This window comes from Aulostomus chinensis, chromosome 20 (assembly GCF_037954235.1).
Source record: "Aulostomus chinensis isolate RoL2024-O1b breed Wild chromosome 20, RoL_Achi_v1.0, whole genome shotgun sequence".
NCBI classification, from domain to species: Eukaryota; Metazoa; Chordata; class Actinopteri; order Syngnathiformes; family Aulostomidae; genus Aulostomus; species Aulostomus chinensis.
In genome coordinates, this window is record NC_141339.1 from 18,776,360 (window position 1) to 18,790,647 (window position 14,288).

General features: G+C 42.9%; 1 protein-coding gene across 2 annotated transcripts in view; it reads right to left on the bottom strand.

Moving 5' to 3' along the window:
* The window catches only part of LOC147243137 (inositol-trisphosphate 3-kinase A-like), a 31,857-nt gene extending 20,141 nt beyond the window's left edge, over window positions 1-11,716 (bottom strand). Inside the window, exons 1-5 of one of the 2 annotated variants that reach the window (XM_086190315.1) lie at window positions 11,214-11,716; window positions 6,390-6,575; window positions 6,111-6,273; window positions 5,179-5,460; window positions 3,655-4,512 (exon numbers count right to left, since the gene is read on the bottom strand). In XM_086190315.1, coding sequence (XP_086046441.1) covers window positions 3,655-4,512; window positions 5,179-5,460; window positions 6,111-6,273; window positions 6,390-6,436 — 1,350 coding nt within the window. In that variant the 5' untranslated portion in view covers window positions 6,437-6,575; window positions 11,214-11,716. Of the gene's footprint in view, window positions 1-3,654; window positions 4,513-5,178; window positions 5,461-6,110; window positions 6,277-6,389; window positions 6,576-11,213 lie in introns of both variants that reach the window. The other variant, XM_086190314.1, reaches the window with a different exon arrangement.
* Window positions 11,717-14,288: the final 2,572 nt, after the last annotated feature.

Here is a 14,288-nt window from a genome sequence, read left to right on the forward strand (position 1 = left end):
TCTCCCCTCTCCTACATACCACCTACATGATCAAGCGCGCTTTATGTGTTTCTGCAGGTTTGCAATGTAACAGGTTTCCTTAAACGAGCTCCGATGACAAGCTGCAGACAAGAAAAACCCTTCTGGTTGACACCTGGGTGCAACAATAGTGGAAATCCAGATGTTTACGAGTAACTCTGTCTGGTTTTCTATCTGATAAAAGCAACAAAAAGAATAAAGCACTGACCAAGAACACGCAAACAGCAAAACAAACACAAGTCAAATCCATCTGCCAAAATCCCTTAAACAAATAGTTTGTAATCCCTGGCACCTGGGAGAGAGATTTTGGTTTAGAGACGTGTAATATGACACCCGGTTTGACTGCTGTCGGGCAACTGAGCAGTAGTTGAAGGGTGCGCTCACACTCGGTGATCCGTACCACACCAAGGCATGTTTGTCCCTCAAAATCAGGTTCCTAACTTCCCAGCAAGAGCGTTTGGCACAGCGCCCAGGCAGAGAACGCCTTCTTGGCCCGGGAATGATTGGAAACGGTGAGCTGTACGGTACGGTTGCACACGTGCGGAAAGTGTAAAGTGGCCTGGTAGTTTTGACATACAGTGAGCAAACAATAGCAGAAGCAGCCTGACGAACTGTTCAGATACACAACAAGCGATGTCGCAGTGCGACGAGGGCACGAGAATACTTCCTGCTGCCCGTTTCTTGTTCTGTCACTCGCTGCACGTTAAAACAAAGTAGTGAACCCACAGTTTAGGTTGCAAACTCGCCACCTTCCGTGAGAGAGTGTGTTACGCACAGGATTTCACGAACCCAAATAAATCCTGACACGCAGGATTCCCCGACTAAATATCAAGCTGTAGTGTTTAAACGCAGCTTAGTGAGGTAAATGTGGAGGGAACTGGGGAGAAGGGACAACTGGGCGACTTGGTCAATGAGGCTGTGGTCACCTGATTCACTCCTTGTTGGTTCCGTAGGCTGGTATAACCCGTTGTTGAGCCTTTTCCAAACCTTAAAATATGGCGGGCACATACACAGAGCAGAGCAGAGCAGCGCGAGTCTTATTTGCCTGATAAACCTGCTCCATCTGCGCAGCTGCGTGCGAGCCACGGGTTTTCAGGAGTGTTCCAGAGAAAGGCAGGATACTGCGTTTTCCTCTGCTGTATTCATCAGCTGCTCTGCATGAAGGAGACACATAAATTTAATCTACTTCAAAAACAACATCCCATAACCCTGCACTGCCATGATAATGTATTTATTTCACAGTTCTGAGGAGCGTTTTGTCGAGCCTTGGGGTCCTCGTGACACCTGTGGTTCAGTGTAGAACTCCAACTGACCTTAAGATCAACATCACAATCATCTGAGACTTTTCTCACACTGTGTAAGTCACTGTTTAAAAAAGATCTGTACAGTAAATTGAAGCGAGGTTATTTCCCAAGTGAACCGAAATGATCAAATAGATGACACATTCTAAATAGCAGTTTCATTTTCAATATATTTCAGGTAAATTGCCCAGTGCGACCTTTGTGCAAAATTTTCATCACGATTTCGAGTAACGTGGATTCTGATGATCTATGACTGCTCATGCAGCCCTAGTTTCAGCCGTAAAACACGTCCTAGTTTGGGTTCAAATAAGGTTTAAGGTTAAAAATAAACACTGCAGCTTAAGTTAGTACTTCAAATATACAAGGAAAGTGCATCCAGAAAGTGAAAAATGACCGTATAAATGAGCAACTCATAAATTCTGTTTAACAACATGACCATAAGAGAAGTATTTATTCATTTCAGTTGCCGCCGCTGCTGCTGCTTCTCATAATTTTAAGCAGCATGGAAAATTGTGGTTTTTGCATGACCGCATTCTCTGTGATGAAAGGAGAATTGATTGCAGGATGATATGATTCAGTTATTAAAGGCTAAGATCGTCTGGTAGCCTCAGAGGAGGAACACTGCCCCCTTCAAAAGCTCATAATGGATTCAGGAGAGTTCAACAGATAATCTGTTTAGCAATTTTTTTTTCCCCTTAGAGAAAAAGACCAAGGAGATTTTATGGAGATTAAAAATCACTTTTTAAACTGGCGACGTGCTTGAGAAACACCGGTTGGAACCAGTTACACAATCCTGCATCAAACTGTGTTTCAAAGGAGACGTGAGATGGCCTGTGAACTTATGCTGACTACAAATAAGAACACATCCACCTCCCAGCCCACACACACACGCACACACACACACACACACACACACACACACACACACACACACACACGTCTCAGCCTCCTCTTTGAACTGCATCCAAATGCAAGCAAAGCCTAAGTGTGTGTGACTGGCAATTTCTCTTGCTTTCCCCCTTTTTTCTTTTATCACAAACACTCTCTCTTACACACTTACACACTTACACACACAGACACACACACACACACAAACACACACCTTCACATTACCCACACACTAAAACACACACAGACACACAAACACACACACACAGGTCGGAGCACAGTGCAAGCCTTGTTGCTGTGAATGTCAACCATTACTCAGGGAAAGAGCACCATGGCACACGCAAGCATATTTACACACACATGAACACACACTTGTAGAGTTTGTGACAGCCCCCCCCCCCCAAAAAAGGATAATAAACAACTGTTCTCAGATAACCCTTAATACTGCAGTGTTAAGAGTAAAAGCTGATCACCCGGCGTAGGAGCAGTGTCCAGCCCACCCACCCCACAGAGGGAGACTAATTTCAGCTTCTGACGTCAAGATCTCATTCTTTCAGTCACTACCCAAATCTTGTGACCAGAGCTGAGCGCCGGAACACAAATTGATTAGTACGTTCAGAATTTCACCCCTCATCTCGTGCTAAGGAAGTTAGCATTTTTCTTTAGTTAGAATTGGGTTTTTTCTACCCGATTAAGATGGTTCATCCCTCTTCAAACACACTGAATACAAGGAAGCTGGATCAATTATTATTATCCACTCAAACCAACACAGAAATACCTTTCATGTACACAGAGCTCCTCCACACCAGTATTTTGAGGTACAAGAACACTTGACAAATACTATCATGTGTGTCCGACAGCATTTGTGCAGAAAAAGCATGACAACTGCCACATTAAAATCCTTAAAATGCCACCGACTCCTCTCCTCATCTACTGTAAAATTCCAGATTCCATGAATATGCAAAAGTCCTTTCTCACTCTTTGTGCACTCAAAAATGCTGGAACAGAATTACCAGCAGATATAAGGGAAGCCAGCTGGTGAGATGATGTCGAGAGAAAGCTTAAAAGCTGTTCTTGTACTTGCTTTTTGCCTCGCGCTGCACTGCACTGTAATGCGCTCTGTAATTTCAAGTGTTATTATGCACTGTATTTCACTCTTTTTAACATTTTTTACGGGAAATACAGTTTCATTTCCATCTTATGATATTCAACATGGTTTTACTCTTGCTTCAGTGTTCTCTCTCTGGTATATCACACTGAGCTGCAATTTCTGTATGAAAGGTGCGGTACAAATAAAGTTTAACTCTTTAATTATTCCAAATCTAAGTCCTTCCAGTATTCCTCAACCGATTACCTTCCTCAATTTTGTTATCTTAATGTCGAACGCGACGTGCATGCACCCCTCTGGCTGATTTGCTGTCCAGCTCTCCCTCTCGGTTAAACTTACCGCTCTCTGTTGTGAACTGAGCAGCGCAGGGTTGAGAAGCTGCTCCCCTTTCTCCGTATCGCTGGAAATATCCTCTTCCGACTCTTCCCAAGATGAGGAGAAGCCAGCTGAGGAGGCCGAGGAGGAAGACAGCTTCCTGAGAGAGCGAGTTGAAGCTTTTGTCCCGGGGAGGGGGCTAGAACCAGGGCTAGGCAGGCAGCCTTGCCCCTGATCTGAACCAGCACCTTCAGAAGTTTGAGTGTGGTTTTCCAAACCATGGTCGGTAATTATGACTGCAGGGATGGAAGGAGGGATCAAGAGGGAATGATTGGAGGTGTGATCGTTTTTTTCCAGCAAACAAGGGAAGCTCTCACTGATTTGAGCACCAGGTATCGCAAGGGTTTCTGGGTTATCGTCCCACCTGTCTGCCTCTGCCTGGATCAGCATCCCAGGACAAGACAGGTGCTCTTTTTCATCCCCCAGCTCTCTCTCTATCTGTTCTCTTCCATCTCCCAGCATTTGTTTATCTGCTTTCATGTCTTTTTCTCCCTCTTTTTTCTCTCCTTCTGGTGTCTCACAGGAACCATGAACACCATCCAGTCCATCTACACAGAGAGTTTGGCGGCCATTTTGACCGGTCAGAGTCTTGTTTATTTTAATAGAACTACTGTCCTTCTCATCTTCTCCCCTTTCTGCCTCCATCGCTTTATCATCCCTTCCTTTCCCATTTTGGACAACCTTACTCCGTTGTGGCTGGGTCATTGGGTATTCGAGGGGTGATCGTCGTGGAGACCGAGGGCTGCGTTGGAGCTCGCTGTTCAGCACTTGGGCACGAATCCCAGATATGTGAGCCTCAAAAATACCCACTTTGCCCCTGACCTAGAAGACACAGAGAGGATATGAAAGCAACAATGACTAATTTATTAAAAAAAAAAAAAAGAGAGGTGTCCTTGTTTGGAATTAATCAGACTGTGTCAAAAGTTCAACTTGTGACTCTCCAATTTTACAGATGAGTTTGTTTTTTTTCAAGGAGATACAAAGAAGCAAAAGAGAATAAAACTTGAGTTAAATATGAACTAATAGCAGCTCTTATTTTAAAAAAATATAAGTTGGCCGTGTCTCAGCTATTAAAATGATCATTTTTTTAAGATGTTCTTCTGACTTTTCTGTGTCAAAACTGGAATGTACCTCCATCTCCTTTGATTTCGCTAAATTTCACCATGTTTTCTCTTGTTTTGATCAGGTGCTTTAAACCCAGAGCAACACTTTCCTTGCCTGCAGCACACTTTTGACCCTCTCTAACAGCCTCAGTCTCAGCCAGGTTGTGGCATGTCTAGTTCAGCTCAAGCCAACATGATGCAGAGAGCTTTTAGTCAACAAGGAAGGCGAGAACAAATGCAGGAAGCAAAGATTTAGTTTCAAGGAATCAAAAGAGCAAACAAGATGTTTCCCGAGTCGATGAGTAATCGTGCTGACCAAAGTAGTCAGGATTACGATATATTTGCTGTAAACTAGAAGCTCCTCCAGGCAGATAAGCAGAATCACCTCAACGTTCTGCAGCTCTTTGTGAATCTGCAGCAGCAGCTCCTGTCGCCTCCTCTCCTCCCGACGCTCCCCTCCTCCCACCTCACCTCCCCTCTCTTCCCGCCCCTCTCCTTCCCCTCTCTCCTCACCACCAGGTGAGCTCAATCGTCGAACTCGCTGGCCCACGTTGACTCCTAGAAGCTCCGGGCTACGCGGGGAGGGGGAGCGAGAGCGAGGGGTGGGGCTGGGTGAGGGCGGGAGTGAAGGGGGGAAGAGGAAGGTGCGACCCAGTGTGGTGGGGCTCTGAGGGAAGACAAGACAGGACAGTGACTCACTTGCATATATTAAGAAAACCTTTTACTGCCAATGGCCATTAAACCTTGTCCTCTTAGTCTCAAAAATGGACTGACAACATTTTGATGAACAAAGGTCAAAGGTCACTCTTGTCACTATAATATATTAGAAGGGCCTTCCGGGAATTTTTTCAAATTTGGCCCAAATGTCAACAGGGCCGAAAGGATTAACTGAAGTGATTTTGGTGGACAAGGGTCAAAGGTCACAGTCACCTCATGTGAATATGATAACTCTGGAATGCCTTCAGGGAATTTTTACAAATCAAACAAACAATCACTGGGATTCAAGGATAACCTGGGGGGAAAAAAAGGAGGTCAAAGGTCACTGTGACAGGTAAACATCAAGGAGACACAAGCGCGATGTAGTATTTCTAGCATCTTCTTTTATTTTGATTTAAAGCGCCCTGCTCTATCCTGGTACATTATTTCAGTGTGATATTCACTATCACACAGCATCTAAATTTATTCAAAAATGAAGTGAGGTATTGTTGAGACAGTCTGATGTCAATGCATAAAAGAACAGTTCTGGATTGTGTGCGTACATTTCTGGCTAGAAAAAACATGATTTATTAATGGAAATGACCTATGACCCTGAGTTACCTTGGGGCTGGTCAGGCTGTAGAGACCTCCACCAAGTGCTCCCCCGCCCACTAACTGGCAGTAAGTGCTGCGATCTGGAACTGGCAGCACTGGTCGGCTGACCGGGCTGGTTGTAGCTCGAGAGTTGGTACTAGAGGAACCTGGCTGTGTGTGAAACTGGTTACTGCTGAAAGGAGAAGTGTCAAAGGTCACGCCACCTCACATGTGTATTTCTGTTATCACACCAGCAAAACGGTACAGTCTGAGAACGGTTACAGGCGCAATGCGACAGACTCTCACCTGTTCATGACTCCAAGGCCGTTCCGGTTCAGGGCAGATGCTGCCATCCCCGCGGCCAGGCCAGGGGATCTGAATGCTGGGTACACATCTGACAATCTCCCTTAAAGCTGCAGGGAGGCCTGGAGAATAATTCAGTGTTTCCTCTACATCCACTCCAAAATAAGGAGTTCGGCACGTGTAGAAAATCTGCAACCAAAACAAAATAGTGAGAGAGGAAAAACAAAACAAATATAGAACAGGAGGCATTCTTCAAGATGAAAATATCACACAAAAAGCACTTAAGCTGTTTGTATAAACAAAACAAAAAAAACTCAACAGATACTGGACCTCCAATTTTCCACTCATGGAAAGCCATCCCTAACTGCGTCATGGACAAAGAAGATTATTCATGTGGTTGCTGTTGTTAGCCCAAAATAAAAGACATCATTGTTCATGCTGGAAAAGGAAACTAAATATATGACGAATAACACGAAAGAGAAAGAAGACGGTAGATGAACGGCAAAAAACAGACTCAAGAAGCAAAAGCTGAGGTTTTTGACGTACATTAGAGCACAAGGTGTAATTTTCTACAGCAGCTCCTCTCAAGTCATTTACCAAACCGTCGTATCTACACTGAAATGCATGAACCTCGTCTTGATTTTGCTTCATAGCTGTAACACGTCGTCGTTTGAAAAAAACAAGAGGCCACGTCATTAAGAGATTCGGGTCCAAAAAAAAAAAAAAAAAAAATCAAATAAAGGTAACATTCTTTCCGAGACAAAACGAGGGAGGCACATGGAAGGAAAAAGGGCAGAAGGCAGAGGAAGAGACAGGGCGAGAGAGAGAGAAAGAGAGAGAGAGAGAGAGATAAAGGGTTTCATCCATAACACCACGAGGTGAAGAAAAAGCGATGGAAAGTCAAACAATGAATTCAGGAAAGCTGCAGCTCAGCTATGGAATCTCCTTATTTTTGAAGTGACCCAAATAAAGACTGCCATTAAAAAAGGCCAGTTATTATGCCGGCTTTGCTTGTTTATACACTGAACTGAACAAAGATGGCGTCGTACCTCTCCAGCGTGTGATTTTTAGACACTATCCTGGAATTAGAGACGCCGGCTTCCAGCGTGACGTCAAGATCAAAAGCAAGACATTGTAAGCGCACCACAACTATAAGGAAGCATCTTAAAAGTGCCCATGCACAAAAGATTTTTAAAAGGTGAATAAAAATATGTATAACTGCCATTTCTGGTGATGTCCTGGTCTTTGATTGTGACGGATGATGTTGGCATGGTGACTGATTTAAAATAAGCATGACGAACGTTACGCCATCCCATTCCTGTTAACCAGGCATCTCTTGAATACTTAAGAGGACTTTTGGGGGGGGGGGGGGGGTTTACACAAACATCCACAGGGACTCATGGATGAAGTGACAAACCTTTGACGGTCAGAGGTCAAGGTCAATGTCACCTCACCCATGCATGTCCCATTTTCGTAAGTTTTGTATATCTGTGACGCCTTCGGGAAATTTCCTCAAATTTGGCGCAAACATCCACTGGGACTGGAGGACAACCTGAAAAGATGATGGCTGTCAAAGGTCACTGTGAGAGGCAGAAATGGCATGCAACTGCAATGCAGTACTTCTAGAATATACAGTGGGATTTGTTGCAGAGGGCAAGGACATCTGAAAAATGAACCCACTGAGATATTATAGATATTTTTGTAATGATTTAATCTTAATATCTCAGTGTACTGGTAGTCAGCTAGGTTGCGTGTGTTGTAGAGGAGTAAGTCGTTAATTCTGTCATGCAGAGCGATCAGCAGCTCCCATATAAAGAAGACAAACGCTTTTCAAGCCTTTTCCAGCTCTGGAGTTCATTTGAGCGTACTGGTATTCTCGTCATGTGCTGCTCAAGCTGCCAGAAACTGCCTTGGGATGTGTTTTGATCCCAGCTGAGTTAAGAGGTCGGGTCATCAACTTGGAGGTAAACACTGGGGTTTCCCTGTTGGGGAGTGACGCAGTTTGAGGCAGGAAACAATCTGAACGGCTCGGCTCGCTCACGGTCTGCTAACTACCACAGCGGGCTTTTTTCACTCTGAGTGATCACAAAGTTTAGGTGAGCAACTTCCTACAGAGGATGAGGGAAGTTTGAGGGAGGAAAGGAAACCAAAATGGCAAAAGAATACACTGACACGCTATTTTTAGGCTTATTGTCTATTCAGAATCTTTCATGCAGAAATAGATTTACTTTCTGGCTCAAGTGACATACTGAAGCGACGCCGGGTACCGGGAACTCTTTTCACTACATGTTGCACATGGTTAGCTGCATTTTAGTAGCACAACAGGACATCTCTAGATTCTGTGCTCTACAAAAAGGTCACATGTTCCCAAAGGGATCATGAGTGAATTAGGGGGGGCATCGAGACCCCCTCCCACCCACTCACCCGCACCATTATACCACCACAACAAGGCTGAAAATGTGGGCAGATTTTCCATGCGGGGGCTTCATTCTTGTCCAACCCTTCAAGTAATCAACAATTAACCCAAAGCAGATCGTTCCACTTCAGTCGAGACTCTGGTCTTTTTGTGCAATCATAAAGAAAATGGAAAAGGAATGTTGAATTTCTTTTGTAAGCTATTTTACAAAAAACATCGACTGGTGACCAATAATGGAAAAGTTCCAATCCGCTGCGACACTTGCAGTATGATTCTTTTTTTCTTTTTTCTTTTTCTTTGTACAGAATCAGATAAGTAAATATGAAATAAGACATGCAAAACAGAAGGATTTTGATGAAATGTCACAGTTTTAAGCTCAGTTTTGGTCTTTTTTTCCAAGTGTGAGATTGCGAAATATTTGTTAAAGGACAGTCGTAGAGCTGAAAATCTAAGATATGAGAAATAAGCACCATGTTTTGGCGGGGTTCAGAGGGTTACAGTGTTGCATAAACTGTGACAGGCTGTGACTGAACGTAAACCTGCAGTGTTTCTCAAGCGTTCTTAAACTTTTAATCCACGGAGGTGCCAGAGGCTTGTGACCTCTCCTATCCCCTCGAGGGGAGGTACAAACATTGCACTCGCACGCGCACTAATAGACCTTTTCAAGCAGATCCTAATGTAAGATTCCAAATCTAAGGACCACGCCTATGTTATATAAAAAAAAAACATCCACCCGTCTGTATCCCACTGTGGAAACCCCTGGGTGCTCATCCCACCCTCGCCAACCTAAACACGCGGCAATTAACTTCTTCTGAGAGTGTGTCGAACAAAATCCTAAAACATTAGAAACTGAATGGAACTTTTGTTTCTTCAGTGCCACTTTAGTGGACCTGCCTCCGTCACAGAAAATCCAAGCAAAGAGGAGAAAATAAGATCATGTATCCACGTTAACGTGCCAAGTATTTCCAAGCAACATTCACCGCTCAGAGCAGGGAAATTGACCATGAAGCTGGCCGTGACTTTCAACTCCGCTGATAAGCTCTGCACAACTTTTTCGAGAAAAAAAACAACACGAAAATGCTGCTTTCACGACAACAAACCCGTCCTCTCCCTCTCTCTTCCTCTCTCTCTCTCCTGGAAGTGTTTGTTGTGATGCTGGCGTGCGTAAACAAGCCCAGTCAGAATGTTGACTGATGTCAGATGGTGCAGGCTTATGCAAACATTAAAACTGCCCACACTTAAACCTACACTTGTTTAAGAAACTCATAGGAATAAGATAGAAGGTGTTGCAGAGGATTGTATCTTGACATTTACTCAAGCAGATGGTGAGGTAGGCAGATACACACAGTTAAAGTCTCTAAAAGCGTTACGTATTTTGGCTGCAGCCACCGTTGTGCAGAAATAAGATGGATTTATTACAGAAATATGAGCTTTGTCTGGATGGGTTTTGCATCACTGCAAGTGGTATGATTTAGTTCACTTACTGTCGATATTGGGATGCCCAATTCAATGAATTTGACCAGGAAAACAACAACATTTATGTCTGGCTATTTATTTCCCTATTTTCATAAATCAATTCTGAGTGTAACACCTACTAGGGATGCAGCAATTGTGAAAATTCTGGGCCGATATTCACAATGTTTATGCTGTTTTGTTAATTTTAAACCCAGGAAACAAACTAAAAAAAAAAAAATCCTCATAAAGTTAATTGAACGATTTCAATGTATTAAGCATTTTATCACACAAAGTTCGGAAGTGGCATTTAATGTAACCTTTTATATGGATGTTTGAGGATATATTGGTGCATCCCTACATATGACATCATCTCCACGTATGACATCACTATAAAAGACTGTGATCATACTTTCTTTGTGCAGTACAGATGCACACATTTAAAATTCAGAGGTTCCCAAAATGGATCCATGGGGTACACCGCAAACATTATAACACAATGCAATACTGGCATAGCACATTTCTTATCAAACCTTAAACCTACTCTTATGTAAGACAAACATGAATGCAAAATATTCAGGAAGCACTTTAGCTGAAGAGCAAATTTGCACAAAACCTGGAAAAACCTGAGTTATACCTCCTTGTTGTAAGAAGCCCAAATATTGACGAACAATATTTGGGCTTCTTGAGCAGCAGCAAGCAAGCAGTTGCTGAAAGCTAAATATTCAGTGCTGGTTTGCTAAAATAAGTCTATCTTTGTCAAAATGATTGACAATATGAGTGAAAGTGATCAGATCAGTGAAAGCTGCAGTGGGCGCATCCTCGATCCCAAAGCAAACGTTGAACTCGCAAACTCGAGGTTTAACTTGAGTAACTTCAAGACTGATGCAAACGTGTGGTTCGCTACGTTAGTGTTCAATAAACTTATTTAAATTCAATATCTGACAACAAATCCTTACCTCAACGTGGTCGCGTCCTCTCCGGAGCTTCTCCAGGACACCTCTACTCGTCTCTTTGATACGACAACAAAACCGAGAGCGAGTCTTGTCTGTCAAAACACACACTCACTCACTCACACACACACACTCGAAGCTACATAACGGTTTCCTGTGCAACTTATTCTATAAAGTCACTCCTTTAGGTGCGCATTGGTTTCTGCTAAAACCGAACTTTTTTTTTTCGACGCTCTTTTTTTCCCCCTCCTGTTTCTTCACCTTTTCACCAAAAGAATAAAAAAAAAAATTCAAAAAAAATCCTGAAGTCTTCAAACTCTCCTCGTCCACCGCGAGTTCACTAGTTCTCTGTCTGCCGTAGTCGTTAAAAGCCCAAAAGCACAGATCGATCAGAAAATCTTCACTCTAGTTTTTTTTTTTTTTTTTTTTTGCGGAGGTCCGTGTTGTCAGGTGTGTGTCTGGACACCTCTGTTCGCTGTACAGTCCTGTTGGTATGTGTGTGTGTGTGTGTGTGTACGCGTGTGTCTGAAGCCGGAAGTCTCTCTCTCTCTCTCTCTCATTCTCTCTCTCTCTCTCTCTCTCTCTCTCTCTCTCTCTCTCTCTCTCTCTCTCTCTCTCTCTCGGGTTTTAAAATCGTGTGGCGCATGTGAACGCGTGCGTAACTGGAATTCCAAACAAGAACTCGCCCGTTCGGCCGCTGTCTAATAATAATAATAACAGACATCCGAACTTTTCATGGAACCATCATCCAGGCAATTGAATGGATTCGGCAGTTTTAATACTTAGTTTTACTGTAGTTCGTCTGCATTTAAAATTTAAACTGTGGTGGACTTTATTTTTGACAAACTATGTATTATAAAGTGTCGCAGTAAACCAGGTGTTATCAAAACAGCTCAGGGCAATGCAGCAAAATGAACAAGTTTAACATGTGGGAATTGTGAGATGGTCACTGTCCCCATTTCCTTGCCTTTTTCAAAATTTTATGATTTAAACATTTAAGGATTTTACACTTTGACTCAGATGTCAATGACAACTCAAGTCTGGAACAAGTTGGTCGCATTTTTAATCTAAGTTCAGATATGCAGCACTTTCTGCTCTTTTTAGATCTTTTTCATTAAATTGTCATCAATTAACTGAAGTTTTTTTTTGTTTTTGTGTCTCCTAGCCAAATGTGACCATGCTGAGCTTTATACTGCTTAATCCAGCCCTGTACTGGTGGATTCTCTTCGTTTTTCTTTTTTTTTATTGATGAGAGTTAACTTTCATAAGCATAGTGTACAACATGTGAAGAATCAAAATACATTTTCCATCATTGCTGCTGCGATGAGAAGAGGGCTTTGGCATCAGGGAGGGCCTGGCACACGTCCGATAACTGGGACCGGGGAGAGATAAGGCTTTGTCCAGGTTATTTTATTTTCTATCACATCTGGAGATGTTTACTGCAAGTGTTGTCCCTCTCAACTTCAGAATCTAAGATTTTATCCTAGCGATAGGACTAAGAACAATACAGCAACATGTTTCCATGGATACCCAAGATTTACTTGAGACAGGAAAGACTTGTGCCTGGTTAGTCTGAGATGAGTTGGGGCTGAGTCTAGACAACAGGTGGTTTCTGACACAACAAATTTGGCAACGTGTAATGTCTGATGTCGTAGTTAAACTTTGCTCAGCTCTTACTGGAAACACGCTTCAGCTGATGTTCCTCCAGCCGAGGATATTTGATGTGACTTGACAGTGTCATGAATTATAGTAGACCACTGTCATTGCAGAGAAACATGATGAAGTTTCCCCTCTATTCTCTTGGTATGAAATACACACACACGCACACAAAAAAATTCCTCACATTTTTCCAAGAAGACTCCACTCCAGTATGACTGTGAGACTTTGTGTCAAGCCAAAGAATGAAAAATTAAACCACATGCAGTGGACGTTCACTCACTGACGGTTTCGTGAAAATTTTCCACTTGAAGAAAAAAACAACAACTTTCCATTTGACATATTTTCAGAATCAGTTTGTATTTAAAAACGCTTGTGAACTGCACTTAAACTGATGCTCCAATTTGTATGTTTCAGATGCGACTGGTGATGCCAAGGGGAGCTGCTGCCCTCTAGTGGTCGCTTAGTACAGTGCAGCATTCTGGAGCACCAGTGATCAGAATCAGCTGCACTGCATGTGTGCAGAGGGAATTTCATCTCACATACACAAATTAAACAAGCAAAAAGAAACACGACAGCAAACAACACAAAGGAAAAACAAACTACAATGTACATTTACATAGATATATAAATAAGTAGGTGTGTGGGAAAAAAAACCCTGAATGATTAAATATCAATCAATCAATCAATCAATCAATCTGTATTTATAAAGTGCCAAATCACAACCAAAGCCACCTCAAGGCACTTTATACAAAGAGCAGGTCTAGAACCTCACTCTTTTTAGCTCAGATGAAAGAGACCCAACATTCCCACATGTGCAAGCACTCGGTGACGGTGGCGAGAAAAAACTCCCTTTTAACAGGAAGGAACCCCAGACGGGACCAGTCTCAGAGTGGGCGGCCATCCGCCTCGACCGGTTGGGGTTGAGAGGGGGAAGAGAGAGATGGCTGTGGGGGAGGAGAGGAGAGAGAGGGGTAGGGGCAGGGGGATAAGAGGAGAAAGAGATGGAGAGGGAAACACAGGGCCGGGGCAGGAGAGTAGTTGGTCCAGGACAGGAAGCAATCAACCCAACGTCTGCAGCCCCGGGTGACCTGCAGGGCGAGAGAGCACAGAAGAAGTTTATGTTAAATATGTGGAAGTACACTGTAAGACTACTCATCCCTCTGTTGAAAACACCTTATCATACATATTTAATACATATTCATTCTTTATCTATAGATGTATCACTCATCCCTGCACATATTTGCCAACGCTTTATGTGTTGTATTTCTATGTATTTCTTTTCTTCCTGTGTTTTCAGTCACAATGTTATTTTGAGCTCATCTGAAAACATGATACACAGAGAAAAAACATGACTTAATGTGGAATATGTTCATTTATTAACAGCTGTCAGAGGTATGTATTTAATAGTGAAATGCTACAGTT